A 16,685-nucleotide genomic window follows, 5' to 3' on the forward strand; every position below is an offset into this window, starting at 1 on the left:
TAGTATTGCTTTGGTTATAGATGAAGCACAGAAAGAGATCAGGTAGCAAGCCTGGATTTAGAGCTGCTAAGTGGCGACATTGGGATTTGAACCTAGGCAGTCTGGCTCCCAAACCAGTGCTTCCAACCACACTGTTCTGTGTTGCACAAACAAAAAGAACTTAGAGAAGCAGATTTATGTCTTCAGAATGTCTTTTTTGCTCATTATAGTATTAGAACTACAGCAGATTCTCTCCATTTACTTCTTTAAAGAATTTTGAGTGGTTCCATGTATATATTAAGAGGTAGACTTTGTGAGACAGAATCAGAAAGGTGCCTGGCCAAAAGAACTCCTAGTCTAAGAGGGAAGACTTTTCTGTTTAGAAATGCAGTCAAGTCCTAATAGAAGTATACTCTATAGAAGTTCACAAGTGGAGAAAAGTATTTATGAGTGAAGAAGGCTCACTAGAAGTGTGGAGGACTATTTAAGGAATGTTTTAGATAATGTAAAACTGGAACTGTGGAGGGAATGGCAATTAATGATCACTTGGGGGAATGAATAGGAGCCTATGAGAAAAGGAATTGTGAGAAATGTTTGGAGCCTTAAAGATCAAACTAGAGGGTTGAACTTCATTTAGGGGCAGTGGAGACCCACTGAAGGATGAAATGATACTTTTGGTTGATCTACAAATAGATTGTACAAAGAGGCGGATATTTTGTAGTGCAGAGGTGCGTTTAGACTCAGGAATGTCGCACTGCACTCTCTAGGGAAGGATTTCCAGTCGTAGCTTTGGAGATCTTTGGATCTTGTGGGATCGGAGCAAAGGAAGAAAGTATATACACACACATCAGTGTAGAAGGCTGCCTTTGGGCTACGCTTCTTCTGTGGCACTTTACTTTTAGTCTCTTAACCAAGCTTACTAACTGAGCTTGTTGGGGACAGATCTTGTATGAGAGACTGAGCTGACCTTTCATGACCACCCAGGGCCTCCCAGTGCTCCTGCAGAAGACCGGTCAGGAACGCCCGACAGCATTGCTTCCTCCTCCTCCGCAGCTCACCCGCCGGGAGTTCAGCCGCAGCAGCCGCCGTATACAGGAGCTCAGGCTCAAGCAGGTCAGAGTGAAGGTAAAATAGAGCTTAGAGCACACGCGTGGAAAGGTACACGTGCAGAAATGTTTATTAGGGCATTTCTGGTAATGGTGAAAAGCTTACATGTTCGTTCATGCTGTGAACACAATTGGTGATATTTTTGACCTACTGACATAGTATGCTTTCGGGTTAAAAAACTGAGTAAACAATGTCAGGTATGCTTCTGAATGTTAAAAAGAAAAAAAAAACCCTAAAAAAGTATAAGGCATAATTTTTAGGTTCTATTTTATTTCCTTCTCCCTTCCCCTCTTGCAACTGTGTATTATTTTTGTAATTTAAGAAGATTTAAAAAGCAAAGGTTAAGCATAACTTTAGTTTTTTTTTTTGAAAGATAAATAGCCTTTTATATTTTTATGCAGTTAGCAATAAGAAGCCTTTTATAGAAAAAGCAGTATATTTTAAATCAGACTTTTTCCTCTCTAAATCTCATGTCCTCAGATGAGCAGTTTAATCTCTCTGGGTTTTGATACTCTCCCACACTGTAAATTGTGAAAAGTGGACCGAATCAGTGGTTTTCAGAGAATGTCTTTAGTCCTAAATGAAACAGAATGTTAAAAAAAAAAAAAAAAGCTCAGTCGTTAAACAAGTAAGGGGGTCATTGCTGTTGTTGAAGGAGATTGCAAGCTCAGAACAGCAGGCCTCATTGAAACCCTTGGAGCGCTGCAGAACACGCCCTCAGGCTTACTCATTTAGGGTTCCTTCTAAATGTTCAGATAGTCTTTCAATTGCTTCTGCATGTAAGGCCTTTTAAAGCCCCATATTTTACTTTAAAAGTCACCAGGTGGTGCTGTATCTGTATAAAGGGGTCAGGTAGTGTGACAGGATGTATTTCAGCACCAGAAGCAAGTGACTAAGTTTACCAGTCAAGTTACATAAGTCTCCCCAAACAGCCTTAAATGAAGGGGCACTTTTGTAATAGATACCTAATTATTCTGGGTACTTTTAGATTTTTCCTGTTGGACGAATGGTAGTGGGGACTTTTTCAAGTTAGGGGTCTCCCAAGGTTCATTTTTCATTTAATTAAATGAATTTCATTTAAATTTTTCATTTAATTATGTGTCTTAAGTCTTTTATTTTTTTAAATAGCTGTCAACCCTACATGTTTCTAAAATCAAAACTATGTATGTGAACATGCTGTATAACAGGTTATGCTAAAACATAGATACTTAAAATGGCAAAAAATTATTATCTCACAGTTTCAGAATCAAGGATCTGGGAGAAGCCTCAGTTCAGTTCAGTTCAGTTGCTCAGTCATGTCCGACTCTTTGCGACCCCGTGAATCGCAGCACGCCAGGCCTCCCTGTCCATCACCAACTCCCGGAGTTTACTCAAACACATGTCCATGGAGTCGGTGATGCCATCCAGCCATCTCATCCTCTGTCGTCCCCTTTTCCTCCTGCCCCCACTCCCTCCCAGCATCAGGGTCTTTTCAAATGAGTCAGCTCTTCATATCAGGTGGCCAGAGTATTGGAGTTTCAGCTTCAGCATCAGTCCTTCCAATGAACACCCAGGACTGATCTCCTTTAGGATGGACTGGTTGGATCTCCTTGCAGTCCAAGGGACTCTCAAGAGTCTTCTCCAACGCCACAGTTCAAAACCATCAATTTTTCGGTGCTCAGCTTTCTTCACAGTCCAGGGAGAAGCTTAACTTGAAGGTTTTGGTTAAGGGTTTCTTGTGAGGTTACAGTCATCTGAGGCTTAATTTGAACTGAAGAATTCATATCTTAAGAAGACTCCTTCATATGGTTGTTGGCAAGAGACTTCCATTTCCTCACCAAATGGATCTCATGGGCTGCCTAGGTGACTTCATGACATGGGAACTTCCACCAGAGCCAGTGGTCAAGACAGAGTAAAAGGAGATGGCTGTCTTTCACTACTGTCCTCAGAAATGTCAACATCATTTTTTATACTCTAATGGCATGTGTTGTTCTGTTGCCCAGTCATGTCCGACTCTTTGTGACCCCATGAACTTCAGCATGCCAGGTACTAATGGTATATAGGTCAGCCCGATTCAGTGTGAGGGGACTACACTTGAGAATGAATACACATGTATTTATTGCTTGTTGTTTGCTAATTTTTTGTATTATGGAGTTAATCTTTCTAATTTCTAAAAATATGAGGATGCCAACCCATTATCTTATACTATGCCTGTGCAGGAGTCATTGAGGGTCATCACAGAGGCTGACTACCAATCTTTGTCACAAATATAGTCCCAGAAGCCTCACCATTACTCTTTGCTTCATCCTATTCTCTTTCTCCTAGGTAATATGTTTTATTGCTTTTACTTTTTTCTACCATCGATTCTGAAAAACAATGCAAAAAAATTCCCTCAAATCATAGCTTACTGTGAACTATGTTGGCACCTTGCTTTTTCACTTACTATACTCTGTAGCTCTCTCCTTCAATTAGGTCAAGTTATTCCTCCTCATTTACAACTGAACACAGAATTCTTAATTTTCAGAATACTGTGACAGAGCATGAGAGTCCCGTTTTGGACTTGAAAGAAGTGTGTTTAAAATAAGTAAGAGAAATACTTTGTTGAGATAGTGTTTAATCCCAGGGGTGGCATTTTCACACGGAGTTTAATCCCAGGGGTGGCTTTCTTCACAAAATGAAGAAAAAATGGAGCACTGGCTTCAGGAAGAGTTGTAGTACCTGTCATTTTTCATTGAGGAAAACAATTTGACTTAAAATTTTGAGTTGGGAGTTTCTTGGGCTCCTTGGCAGCAGTCTACTACGTGAAGCTTTAATCTCAGACTTTTTGATGATACGTAAGTTAATGTTTGTATTAAATGAGATAGCATGTATAAAACTCCTTAAATAGCCATCTAGACTTACGCCTGGGTTTTGGTGATGGTCCTTACTAGCTATGATGCATAGACCCCAGGTAAGTTGCTTATTCTTTTTTGTACCTGAAATAGGGACTGCTAATGAGGTTGACTTTTTCCCCTTCATATAGTCATTGTATGATCTTTGCTCATTTTTGTATTGTAGAGTTAATCCTTCTATTTTGTAAGAATTAGAACCCATCGTCAAATGCTACATGTATTTCCCCCCCTTTATCTTATTTCTGTATCAGATCCTTGTCACTTCTGTTCCAAAATTTAGTTTTGAGATACAATCTAGGATTAAGGCAGTATCTTCTAAAAGGTGGTTAACGTCTGTAGTATTTTTTATGTAGTCTATAAATCTTGAAGTGTTAAAGTGTTTAACAAACTTCTTGTCGGTTTCTGTATTTGGGAAGAGCATTAATAGCTTAAAAATAAGCAAATTTTTCTTTTTCTGGAAAACTTTTGTTTGGAGGAGAGTTGCTTCACAGTGCTGTGGTAGTTTCTGTTGGAGGGCTGTGTCAGTCAGCTGTGCGCATGTGTGCACCCCTCCCTATAAGCCCCCCACTGCCCCCGCCCATCCCGGCCTCCAGGTCATCGCAGCGCTGCCCTGGGCTCCCCGGGTCCTGCCCAGCTTCCCACCAGCAGCGCTGCTCGTGGTGGGGCACGTGTGTCAGTGTATGCACTGCTCTTTCCGTTTTATTCCTGTCGTGAAAGCATAGCACTGCTTGCTAGGAAATAAGCCAGCTGTCAACAGGGGCATAACGTACTTAGTGCAGCAGTACATAAGACTGGGCACCCAGTCCGCTAAAGTGGGTTCCGTCTGGAGATTTCAGCCCGTGAGAACTAGCTGTTTCCTGCGCCTCAGTGTGAATAGCACCGGATAATGCATTGACTTTTAGTCGCTGTCTTTTTCTGCTCAAAGTATACTATTTACCTGTAGTCTTTTGATTAACAGCAGGTAATTTGAATATTTTTAAAGTATCAGCAACATAAAGTTGTTTTAAAGATTTAAATACTAGCAAGGTTTTTAAAAAATTTTAAGTGCTAGTTAGATATTACATTAAGTTTTATTGCTGCTCAAGGCATTAGATCTAGCTAAATCCACCATTGGAACAACTGTAAAATGGTAGAGAGGATAAAGATGTGAACCAGTAAATCCTTACATGTTTGGAAATCACAGCAGCTATTCATGCTATTTGTCCCTTTTTTCACATTTTTCTTTATTGATTTTTACTGAACATTAGTAGTACATATCTTTTGGCAGTTGAGTTTGAAAACCTTTGTTTTTCTGCAGTTTCTGAAGTAACCACTCGTTATTTGATGTCAGTCAGAGTTCTCCACAGTTCATCCACAGCAGAGTCGCCACACTTGTTCAGTTGTTCCTTGTTCTCTTCATAGACAGTTAGCGAGGAGCAGACACGTTCTGTGTCTTCGTTTGTGTGTGTGAATGGGGAGGGAATTAAAGGCGCCTTAAAGAGGTTTCTCTTCTGCCGAGTGAACCCGCCTCTCTGCCGTCCCCCCGCAGGCCAGATGTACCAGCAGTACCCGCCGCAGCCGGCCTACGGCGCCCAGCAGCCCCAGGCGGCCCCCCAGGCGCCGCAGCAGTACGGCGTTCAGTATTCAGGTGAGCGCGCGCCCAGGGAGAGCTGTGTCTCTGTTCACGAAACTTAAGTCCCTTCCTCCCGTTTCCTTGCTTGTTAGAGTAAGTATGAAGTATTTATTTTTTAGGGGGGGAAAACATTTGTGTCATTTATTTATAAATATTTTACACAGAAATTTTAACTGTAAATCACCATTTCAGTTCCAGTGGGCGGGTAAAACACAGTCACAGTAGATGATTCAGTAATGACCTGTACTATAAAAAGTTTTTAATACAAAATTATCTCCTGCTCATGTGATCAGCTTACCTGCTTGGTGATGTGGAGCTACAAAAATGCACAGTTTTTTCCTCTTTTTTGCAACACATTATCCCAGTGTACTCCAGTACCTGGAAAAACACTATTTAACAGTTGCCTCGTATGTAAAAAGAGGTGATCTTATTAAACAAGAGCCAAATTAAGCTGCATAGGTTTTTAAATCTCCCAGAAGTATGTAGCAATACTAAAAACAAATCCATGAAAGTAGAGTGGTTTGAAATGTAACTCAGACAACTAAGAACATAAAAATCTCTCAGCATAGCTTGGAATATTATAATTCAAATAATTATAATTTGGGTAATTTTTACTTTTGTTATATGAGAATTTATGTTCAATCTTGTTTTATAGTAAAATATTTAAGTATCCGTTTCAACTGTAATTTTAAAAAATTAGATTACAGTACAAAAATGAGCTATGAACACACAATAAATTACATGGGGGGAAGTTAGCCTCATTATCAGTCCCTATTTCAGGTACAGAAAGATTAAGCAACTTACCTTGGGTCAGTACATCACAGCTAGTAGGAACCGTCATTGGAAGCCAGGCATAACTCTAGAGCATTAGTTTAAAAGGAGTTGTGTACACGTTCTCATTTAATATAAATATTAACTTAGGTATCATTGAAAAGTCTGAGATTAAAGCTCCACATAGTAGACTTTGTCAGTGAGCCAAAGGAACTCCCACCCAAAAAAGTCTAAAACCATGTTCCTCAATAGAGAATGACAGGGCACAACTATGCTTAAAGCCAGTACATCACTCTGTTATTTTTTATTTTTCTAATCTACTTGAAACTCATTGTGAAAACGTCACCGCTTTAGTTAAAAGTTTTACAGACCCTGTGGTCCCCAAAGCCTAGAATATTTATTATCTGGTCCTTTACAGAAAAACATTTGCTGACTCCCTGAATTAGACCATAAAATTCTACCATTGTAGTTTGACATATTTTAACACAAAGCGATTTTTATTTGGATTGGATTTGCTGTAGAGTGACTTAACCTGTAGCTGCTAGTTTTTATGTAAACTAGGTGGAATGAATTTAAACTTGGACTATAATATTGGGGGAAGGTTATTTTCAGAATGCAGTCTTTTAGGGAAAATCTATTAAAAATTACATATTGGCAATTTGTAGAAATAAGTTTTTTTCACTCTATTGTCTAATCCTGGCAATTTCCATCTTCACTATGCTTCAGAATCACCTGGAGAGGTGTTTCTTGAAACTTACAGGTGCCTGAGCACTACTCCCAGAGATCTTGTTTTATTTGGTCGAGGGTGGGGTTCAGGCATTGGTATCTTAAATGCTTTGCAGGTCATTCTAAAGTGTAGTGAGAATTGGGAGCCACTGATCTTGTCTTACCCACTCATTTTGTAAATGAGGCAACTAGGGTCCAAAGAGTTGTGATGCATCGAAGGACAAGCAGCCCTTTAGTTGGGGAGCTAGACCAGAACCCGGTACACTTGACTTTGCAGTTAATGACTTCCCTACATCATTCTGCACTCTCTCAGCCCCAGCCAGAGCTTGGCAGACTTTTCTGCCGTAAAAAACGAGATAGTAAATACTTTAGGCTTCATGGACCACGTGACTTTTTGTCCTTTAATTTTACTTTATTCAGACAACCACAGAATTTCCATTTCTTGCCATTTATGGTGATTTTCACCAAAGTTATTTTGTTTTTCAAGGGAGGGGATGGTGGTGGAAGGAAGGGTTTATATACACAGAGGTATTTTATATTATGGTCAAAGACAGTAGATCGCTAATGAAACAGCAATTTAGGCTCTTAGGCATTATCCTCTCTCTCGAAAAATAAAGATTTAGTTGTCCCCACCGTCTGTTGAAAAGCCAGTTTAGATATCAATTGGCAGGATGAAAACACAGCTTTTTTTTTTTTTTTGCTCACAATCTTAAATTGAATAGACATTTTCAGTATAAAACTTTCTGTTTCTTCAAAAACTTAGAGTAAAAAAATTTTTATGTAGAGGATAGGAGAAATTGTATGACATCAAGGTTTTTTCATGAATTTAGTTTGGTATTTAGGTACTTCCATGAGTAAAATGCATTAGGTATTTGATTTACTTGTTAAAAATTAAGCTTGCTGTTAATGATTTTAGTTAGGATCTTCACTGAGTAAAGTTTAGTTCTTTTCAAAGTATTATCTTTGTATCTCTGATCCTGCTAGTCCTATTAACTTGAAATTGGGAGGTACGGAAATAGTCACCTAAGTACTCTGCCTGGAGACTGTTAGTGGTGGTGGTAACGTTGGACCATCTTGGGCGCTCTGCTGGTTTGGCAGTTTTCCTCTGTGACCTTTTCCGGTTTTATTCATGGACTGTGTCAAAAGCTTTCTTTCATGAGTAAATTTTGAACCCAGGTTCAAGGTGAGTTCAGAATATACTCAGTTCATTCAATCCTTTTTATTTATTTATTTTTTAATGCAGGGTTGTACATATTTTAATAATTTTCTTATGTATCTGGTATTTAATGCTGACAGGATTCCAGTCAATGGAGAGGTTTCATTGCAAGTAGCTGCAGGTGTGTTTCATGGTAGAGATAAAAGTTTTTAGTGAAGCAGACCTTTTCTTTTAAAAAAGCTTTACATCCTAGTAACTAATGAATATAGATGTTCATTTTTCTGGGGCAGTATGATATGCTTTCTGTTATGTTGTTGCTGCTATTGTATAGGTAAAACCATGATACCAAATCTAAAAGATTTTAAGGATTGTGAAAATGAGCACTTAATGTTTATTCTTAAATGTTTTAATTTTTATAGGATGAATAAGCCTAAAAAACATCTCACTAACATAGTCAGTTGTATTTGTCGGAGCACTGTTTCATTTAAAAACATCCATTCTCTACAATGTGTTTATTTGGTACTGTTATTAAACAGGCCCCTCAAAACCAGGTCAATGACTAGCTTTTGCATTAATTCCCACGTTTATCATTTGAGCATATACTCTCTACTGGGAGTTATGCTAGAACAGGAGTTTACTCTCAGGGATTATACAGTCTAGAAGGAGTTGAAGTAGAAGAGATCTATATATATAGTGGTTTTCATTTTAGAGGCTTTACAAAATTGTCTAGAAAATGCTTCTTTGTTACTATATGGTCTTGAAATATAAAATCCACTACTCTACTTGCTACATAGATACTTAGGATTAAGTTTGTTAAATTTCTCATTTTTTTGTCCATAACAGTAAGACTAATTCTCTGGAAAATGTTCACCGAAAGAAAGAGGTGTATGTTTTGCCTTTTCAGCAGGCTATAGTCAGCAGACTGGACCCCAACAACCTCAGCAGTTCCCAGGATACGGCCAGCAACCCACTTCCCAGGCGCCGGCACCTGCCTTTTCTGGTCAGCCTCAGCAGCTGCCTGCTCAGCCTCCGCAGCAGTACCAGGCGAGCAGTTACCCTCCACAAACCTACACTACCCAGACGTCTCAGCCCACTAGTTACACTGTGGCCCCTGCCTCGCAACCGGGAATGGCTCCGAGCCAGCCCGGGGCCTACCAGCCACGACCAGGTTTCACCCCACCCCCTGGAAGTACCATGAGCCCTCTTCCAAGTGGGTCTAACCCATACGCACGTAGCCGTCCTCCCTTTGGTCAGGGCTACACCCAGCCTGGACCAGGTTATCGATAGAGAGGCTCAGTTACACTGATGAGCGTAGCTGCTAGCTGTTTGCCTCCCAAAAGACTCCAATACTACTATTTTAATTTGTATTGAAGTTCAGGAATTTAAAAAGCAGAGAGCATTTTTTTATGATACCATTATTGCTGTTAATTGAAAGTATAATTTGCTGGAAGATAAAAGACCAAAATGGAAGTTTTTTCCCTCCCCTGCTTAAAAGTATAGCAGCTTCCTACTTATTTTGGAACACTACTCTTACATGTGTGCAAAGTGATTGATTTTCTAGCTTGCCTTGTCCAGAGGATATTAAAATGCTAGGTTGAAGTTCAGCCCTCTTACTTGGCTTTTTATTATTAACATGATGTACTAAAGTAGATTCCTTTGAGAGGACTAGCTATTATGTATAAAATGTAACATTGATAGGTTAATAAAGATGATTGAATCCATTAGTTGTGGTCTTGTAAGTTAATTTAGTCTTTGATATTCTATATATGTGTATATATAAGAAAGATCCTTATTGATGTTTTGGTCTTGAAATACAGACATTTTATCTATCTTAGGCCTTTCTATTCAGAGAGACACAATGCTGTTGCCTTTTGTCCTGATTTTGGTTTTAAATGATGAAACTTTAAAATAGATCAAGATGATTATTAGCATTATATATAAACACAGTAGATACAATATTAAAAGATGCAAGGGGGCTCGGTAGATCCTAAACAACCTGCGATTTTCCTTATAGAAATCAACCATTCAGAAATGAAGAACTCAGTCTTAAAAAAAACTACATCTCTTTATTGCAGAGTTTATACTGTTTGAAAAATATAAAATGAAGTATTGATAAAACTGAAGCCTGTTGAAAGGTAAGCGCAGAAAGGTCCTTTAAGAATGAGGGCACCAGTGCGGCGTTCCTGTCTCCTCCCCAGTGGAGGAAGAAATACTGTTTGAAAGAAATGTCGGATTTGCATTACAGGTGGTTAGAATTAAGAAAACAGCCTCTGATACATTCATTCCCTAGAGATCGTCTGTGTTAAAAATAGAGTAAATGTCATAAAACGGTAGGCCTCTCATCACGGCTTTTCCTTTCATGCTTAGACTTCACCGCAGTCTTCGGACACAGCTTGATTAGAATTCAAAACAGCACCGACACAACTGCTTAAAGGGATAGTTTGACAAAGAACATTCAGACATTGTAGCATGTTTATGGGTAGAGAAAGAACAGAATACTTATTTTTGAAATGATATATCAAATTCTCAATTCCATTTTCAACTGAAATTTACTGATTCAAACAACCTTTGCAATCATTTGTAGATAATTAATGAAATGTATATTAGCACGAATGGCTAACTGTTTAAATGCTTCAAAAGTTACTCAGCTATTGCTAAAAGGTTGCAGTTTAAATAAACATGTGAATATTAGGACCTTTTCTCCCCAGATATAATATGCTGATGATAATTTGATCTAATAAGTTAAGCCAAGTAGAGATTTATGGAATTAACAATAGGAAGAATACACAATAAATGTAAATATTTTTTTAAAGTATATTAGTTTTTTGATGTTAATTTTGTTATAAAAGTATCTCAGAACATCATTACAACAGTGTGATAAATAATATACAAATGATCTCTTAAAATACCATGAACAGGGAGCCAGCTTCCCCAAAAATGTTATTCTGTTAATATCAATATCTTGCTTTCTTAAAATGACTTTGTAAAACCTGATAAATATTCTTAGCAATCTTTCTAATAAACATCTAATATTGCTATTAGATTTTAGACTTTTATACATAGTAAACAAAAGAGCTTTAAATGTATGTGACAAATACCATACTGTTTCCAATTATTTTTTTGAAACGATGAAACAGGAAGCACTTTTGAATGTGACTGCAGCATCTACCATTTTCCGGGAATTGTGGTCCCACATTCATACCACTGGACATAGTTGATCTGAGTGTGACCACCGATTTCTCCAAATTGGACTGGTTCCTGACGAACTGCTCTGAAATAGCCTGAGAGGGAAATAGTTAAAATTAATAGCTGCTGTGTTACATTTTTGTCCTCATAGATTGAAGGGTGCCATCGAATGCTTGAAGGGTACTGTAGTGGAGTAGAGTGTTTTAGACAGTGGATAGCAACAGAGGCCCCAGCGTCTTTCCTGAGGTGGTAATGGTGGGCTAAACGTAGGGACACTTAGGATGGGTTGGTACTATTGATACTTGAGAGAAAAAGTGAAATGAAAAGGGTCAGGAGTTGGAAGGGTTTTATGTTTGTTTGAGCGTCACTGACCAAGTTCAGCACACCCTGTTGTACCTGAAAGCACTTTGTGCACAGCATAGCCTGGAGGTAGTCTGAGGTGACCTGGGTAGAGGTGTGTTGCGCTAAAATGTCAGGAAACAACAGGGGGGTAGTTGTAAGGTTGCTAAGTGTCTAAGAATTAAACTTTGGTGAAATCATCCTTCAAGGACCCTACGCTAAATGACTTAAAGTTTTGCTGAGAATGTAAAATGTTATGGAAATAGAACTTTTATTTTCTATCTAGTTCCTGTGTGGCTATAGTTTCAATTTTCTGTTGAGTTCACAGATCTTATTCAGTCATCTTTTACTATGGTTGCTATTTTTAATGCCATTGACCAAAATATGTAGCTAAAAAGACCAAATGATTTTAAGTATTTAACAAGTCTCTCTTGGTAGCTCCTGAGTAATAATGGATTTATAATTTACCCCTCTCCTACCCTACCTGGACAGGGATTGATTGTCAATCTTTTCAGTCCTCATTACACAGCTTGGTGCTAAAGTGTCTTTAGAAAGTTTCAGGGGTTAGTCACTTCTCAGCAGAATTCTTCTATTTTAATTGTGTATATAATTATTTATAAGGCAAATAATATTTTTCCTTTTATGATAGCAGGAAAGTGAAAGTCTGAGTTGCTCAGTTGTGTCCAACTCTCTGCAACCCCATGGACTGTAACCCTCCAGATTCCTCTGTCCATGGGATTCTCCAGGCAGGAATACTGGAGTGGGTTGCCATGTCCTTCTCCATGATAGTAGTAAAGCTTTCTTTAATTTTTTTTAGGAAGGAATTAAAACCTGCCTGTGTGCTGAGTATGACAAATTATAAAGGTAGTACATGAATGATTTAAGTTTGGGAAATGCTTAAAGTTTCTTTCAATAGCTGCTTTTGCAAATTCAGGTTTTCTTAAAGTAGAATTTATGTGTATGTATTGGCTCTAAGCAACAGAGTCTTAAGGAATGGGACGAAAGTTGAGACACTTCTATTAAAGTCTTCACGTTAAGGTCTCATGTAGACAGTCTTTTTCGTTGGCAGGTAGAGTAGGAAGACTAAAGATGATTTTTAAAGTGATTGCTTTGTTCAGCCTGCCGGCTTCCCTGATGGCTCAGACAGGAGAGAATCCACCTGCCAATGCAGGAGATCTGGGTGTGATGCCTGAGTCCAGACGATCCCCTGGAGGAAATGACAACCCACTCTAGTATTCTTGCCTGGAGAATCCCATGGGCGGAGGAGCTTGGTGGACTACAGTCCATGGGGTTGCGAAGGTCAGACACGACTGAGCAGCTGACACTTTAACTTTTTGCTCAGCCTGAATGTTTTTTGGGTTCATTTGTAAAAGCCTCTTGCTTTTGAGCAAGCTCCGAAAACCTACCTTCTTTGGTGGGTAACTGGTCAGAAGAGAGTTGCTGTCCTGTGCGTCCATCTAAAAATGAGTCCACGAACTGGCAGTGATCTTCCCCATGGCCTCTCTGATCGCCTATGTTATAGAATTTTCCTGGAAATTAAAAGGATCATGAAGTATTTCTTTGATCTGGGAGAACTCTGAAATAAATTGTTTCAAATAATCCCTCTTCCATGTTCTTGTACTTCCCCACCTGTTCATTCTAGTTCAAGTCTCGCTGTTCTTTAATGGAACGACAGACTCTCCCAGCTGCATCCCTGCTGTTACTCTTGCCTTTCCCTGTTCTTCCTCTCCTTCTCTCACAGATTAGTCATCTTTTAAATATGCAACTCAGATAATGTTACTTGCCTCCATCAGTCTCTCCAGCAGTCTTCTGTTACACTCAGAATAAAACCCAGAGTCCTTACCCGGTTTCCAAGCTCCCCGTGATTGCACGCCTGCCTGATCTTCCCCGTACTAAGCCTCAGCCATGCTAGTAAACCGGAGAGGGATTTCTGCTCCAGGTCTTCATGATATCTTCCCTCTACCTCTGCTGCTTTATCCCTGGGTCTTTCTTGGTTCCTTCTCAGTTTTCTTCTCAGCACAAGTGTTCTCTTTTGAGGAAAGCTTTTCCTAAACATTTTAACTAAAGGAGCTTTCATTCCATTCCACCATTTTCTTTTCTTCCCTCTTTTTTCCTTCAAAGTACTATATGAAATTCTTATTTACATATTTGTTTTCTGTCTCTCCCCACTAGATTGTAAGCTTCAAACAGCAGGAACAAATGGTTGGGAATGCAAAGAAAATGACTTTGTAAAAAGTCATGTGTTAATATGTAGGTAAGGGATTCACAGACTTATAAAAGGGGGGCAGAAACAGTCCTGCGTTGTCCTGGGCAATGTCAGAACAAAACAGATACTATTTGTTAAATGATGGAACAAGTGTCTACCTTTCTTTGTTGGGGTTTAAAATTTTTACTGTATGAATACAGAAGAGAAAAGAACCCACTGAGTCTGGAGCAAGGGGTTATAGCCTTTCTGGCTGATTGTCTTAACCTTGCTCTTGTCTCTGACAGACTTAAAATCTTAAATAGGTCATACTCCTTCCATGATTATTGTTAGATACACTCATTTTACTCCCAGTAAGCTTTTCATTCTGGGTTGGCTGTAACATAATTGAGCTTGGATGCGACTAGTTTCTCTACATTCAACTTTGCCATGATGGCACTGTTTGAAATTGCATTTTCATTATTTACCTTCTTACCGCATTTCTCTGATCCTAAGATTCCAGTAACACCTTGCTCAAACCCATCTCTCTGCCGTGTCTGGCGGAGTCCATGGGAAAGCCCTACGTGGCGGAATGCTGCAGAGCGTCTCCGCTGCTCACCTGTGAGGGAGTCACTGAGGTAAATCTTGTATCTGAGCGAGTTGCATAGTTGCACCCCCACGAACTTCTTATACCAAGTCCTTTTGACGTACTGTTTGCCCTTACACTCGGAGTAAGAGTCCGAGTTAAACGGCCTTTCGGTCCATATGGCATCTCTTCCTGCTGCATAAAGAAAGCGCATGGTTTGGGTGTAGTATCTCACTTTGGGTCCTCAAGAGCTGTCTCAAAAGCTTTTAAAAAAGCAGTTTGCAAAGTTCATTGTCAACCTGCTGATACATGGTTTTCTCCAGTGCTAAATATTGGAGCGAAAAAGTACAGGCGTTTAAACACGTAAGCTCCCCATTGATTTTCTGTCAATAGTGAGGTGAATCTTGGAGCAGTGTGTGTCGAAGTTGATTACTTCTGCATAGTTACGTTATGCTCAACATAGCATCACTTCAGGAACAAAATTAGGTTTCTTTTTCTGAGAGAAACTGTTTCAGTGTAAATAGTTGCTTTAATGTGACTTGTTATTAAAAGTGGAGATGAGTTTGACAGAAAACAACAAAATTCTGTAAAGCAATTGTCCTTCAATAAAAAAATTAAGAAAAAAAGAATGAATAACCCTAACCCTACACACTGGAATATAACAGCAGTGAAAATAAACTAAAGTCACAAACAAAAGTGGAAGTGAGGGTGCTATATCTTAAACAGAAGATTTGAGCCGGTCTGTTATATGAATGAAAAACAGGTTTCAGAATACTCAATTTGTTCCTGAAACATCATAGGCTGTCAGTGTCTCTGAACATTTTAGGTAAGCATTCACAGGTAATTGAAGAAGACGACTAAATGGACTAAAGTGAAATCATGACTAAAATTCTACCACGCCCATTTAGCTGAATCACTGTAGAAAAGCATGCAGTTGTGTTCTCATTGAGGTAGGTACTCACCAGAAACTGGCTCGCTCACTCTTGGGTCAGCTGAGGAGAAACAGCAGACAGTTATTAGGTAAGTCCCAGTATTCCAGTGACGTGGCAAAGAAGATGGGGGCTTAACAGATGTTACAGAGTCTTGGACAACATACACTCTTACTAAAGTCCAAACTTGAAAATTGTGAGCTTTGTTTTGGGGATGGTTCTGCGTTGGAGAAACTCAGCTATGTCTTTTTTATGTCCTTTAAGCAGTTAGGAGTCTTTTTTGCTGTACTAGATTTTACTTCCATTTTCAAATCTTCCTCTTTTTAGCTTCATAAAAATATTGACAAAATCACCAGGATGCCATGAACTGCAGTTGTGCAGATGTATCTCGTTAAGGAACTGGAACTTAGGCCAGATCAGAACATTTCACAGCTGTTCATCATAAAAAGCTGTCACATGAATTCCCTTTCTGGATACAACTGGCTCTCTAAGTCTGACATTCTGATTCTAGGCATAGAGAGGAGCATTCATTCACTACTGAGTATAGCCTGACCTCATACTTCCTCTCTTTTACACTGATAAGCCTACCATTTTTCTGACATGAAAATAAATGAGGAAAAACCCAGGTGTTGCTTCTTTAAAAGGTACCTACCTTCATTGGCTTGATTTTTCAAATAGATGGGTTTTTGAAATCAAGAAATGCTTTACCTCATTTAGCTTGTTTCAGACAAGCTATGCACACACTCTGACCCTTTATATCCTTGTTGGGAATCCGGCGGATGTAATTACCTGACTCAGTACTGAACGCCACTGTGTTGCTGGGTGGCCCTTCACCAAGTGGGTTTTTGGGTTTCACCTGGAATTCATAGCTGAAGGGGGAGAAAAAGAGAACAACATTCTTCAGAAGTAGGAAACAACATCTGGCCATACTTAACGTTCCTCCCAATTCTGTTTTGAAATCATCATGATGTTGAATGGACTTATGTTCTAGAAGCAGCTTCAGGAAAAGAAAAATTTCTTTACTGTTCAAACAGCTTGTCTGTTTTCTAAAAGAAAGGGGTTAATAAAAAAAAAGACTGTTCTCTTTCAAAATCTCCAAATTAACAGAATAGAAATGGCTGAGCAGGTTGTTAATAGACATGCAGGAAAGCAGTCTTCAGCGGACCCAGGCTGATTCCAGTAATTAGGAATCTCAGTTTTCTTCAAATGATTAGCTAGTTCCTGGGAGCAAAGATTGCAAAA

General features: G+C 39.1%; 2 protein-coding genes across 37 annotated transcripts in view; one reads left to right on the forward strand and one right to left on the reverse strand.

Moving 5' to 3' along the window:
- TFG (trafficking from ER to golgi regulator) overlaps positions 1-9,942 on the forward strand; it is a 31,133-nt gene extending 21,191 nt beyond the window's left edge. The window contains exons 6-8 of one of the 4 annotated variants that reach the window (XM_061134022.1): positions 964-1,104; positions 5,485-5,583; positions 9,129-9,942. In XM_061134022.1, the coding sequence (XP_060990005.1) occupies positions 964-1,104; positions 5,485-5,583; positions 9,129-9,508 (620 nt within the window). In that variant the 3' untranslated portion in view covers positions 9,509-9,942. Of the gene's footprint in view, positions 1-963; positions 1,105-5,484; positions 5,584-9,125 lie in introns of all 4 variants that reach the window. The other 3 variants (XM_061134021.1, XM_061134024.1, XM_061134023.1) reach the window with 3 other exon arrangements.
- A 325-nt stretch (positions 9,943-10,267) lies between these two features.
- ABI3BP (ABI family member 3 binding protein) overlaps positions 10,268-16,685 on the reverse strand; it is a 274,479-nt gene continuing 268,061 nt past the window's right edge. For 32 of the 33 annotated variants that reach the window (XM_061134006.1, XM_061134020.1, XM_061134000.1 and 29 more), the window contains 5 exons: positions 16,233-16,312; positions 15,477-15,506; positions 14,548-14,709; positions 13,153-13,275; positions 10,268-11,502 (listed from right to left, as the gene is read on the reverse strand). In XM_061134006.1, the coding sequence (XP_060989989.1) occupies positions 11,387-11,502; positions 13,153-13,275; positions 14,548-14,709; positions 15,477-15,506; positions 16,233-16,312 (511 nt within the window). In that variant the 3' untranslated portion in view covers positions 10,268-11,386. The remainder of the gene's footprint in view (positions 11,503-13,152; positions 13,276-14,547; positions 14,710-15,476; positions 15,507-16,232; positions 16,313-16,685) is intronic. The other variant, XM_061133986.1, reaches the window with a different exon arrangement.

This window comes from Dama dama, chromosome 31, assembly GCF_033118175.1.
Source record: "Dama dama isolate Ldn47 chromosome 31, ASM3311817v1, whole genome shotgun sequence".
Classification (NCBI taxonomy): domain Eukaryota; kingdom Metazoa; phylum Chordata; class Mammalia; order Artiodactyla; family Cervidae; genus Dama; species Dama dama.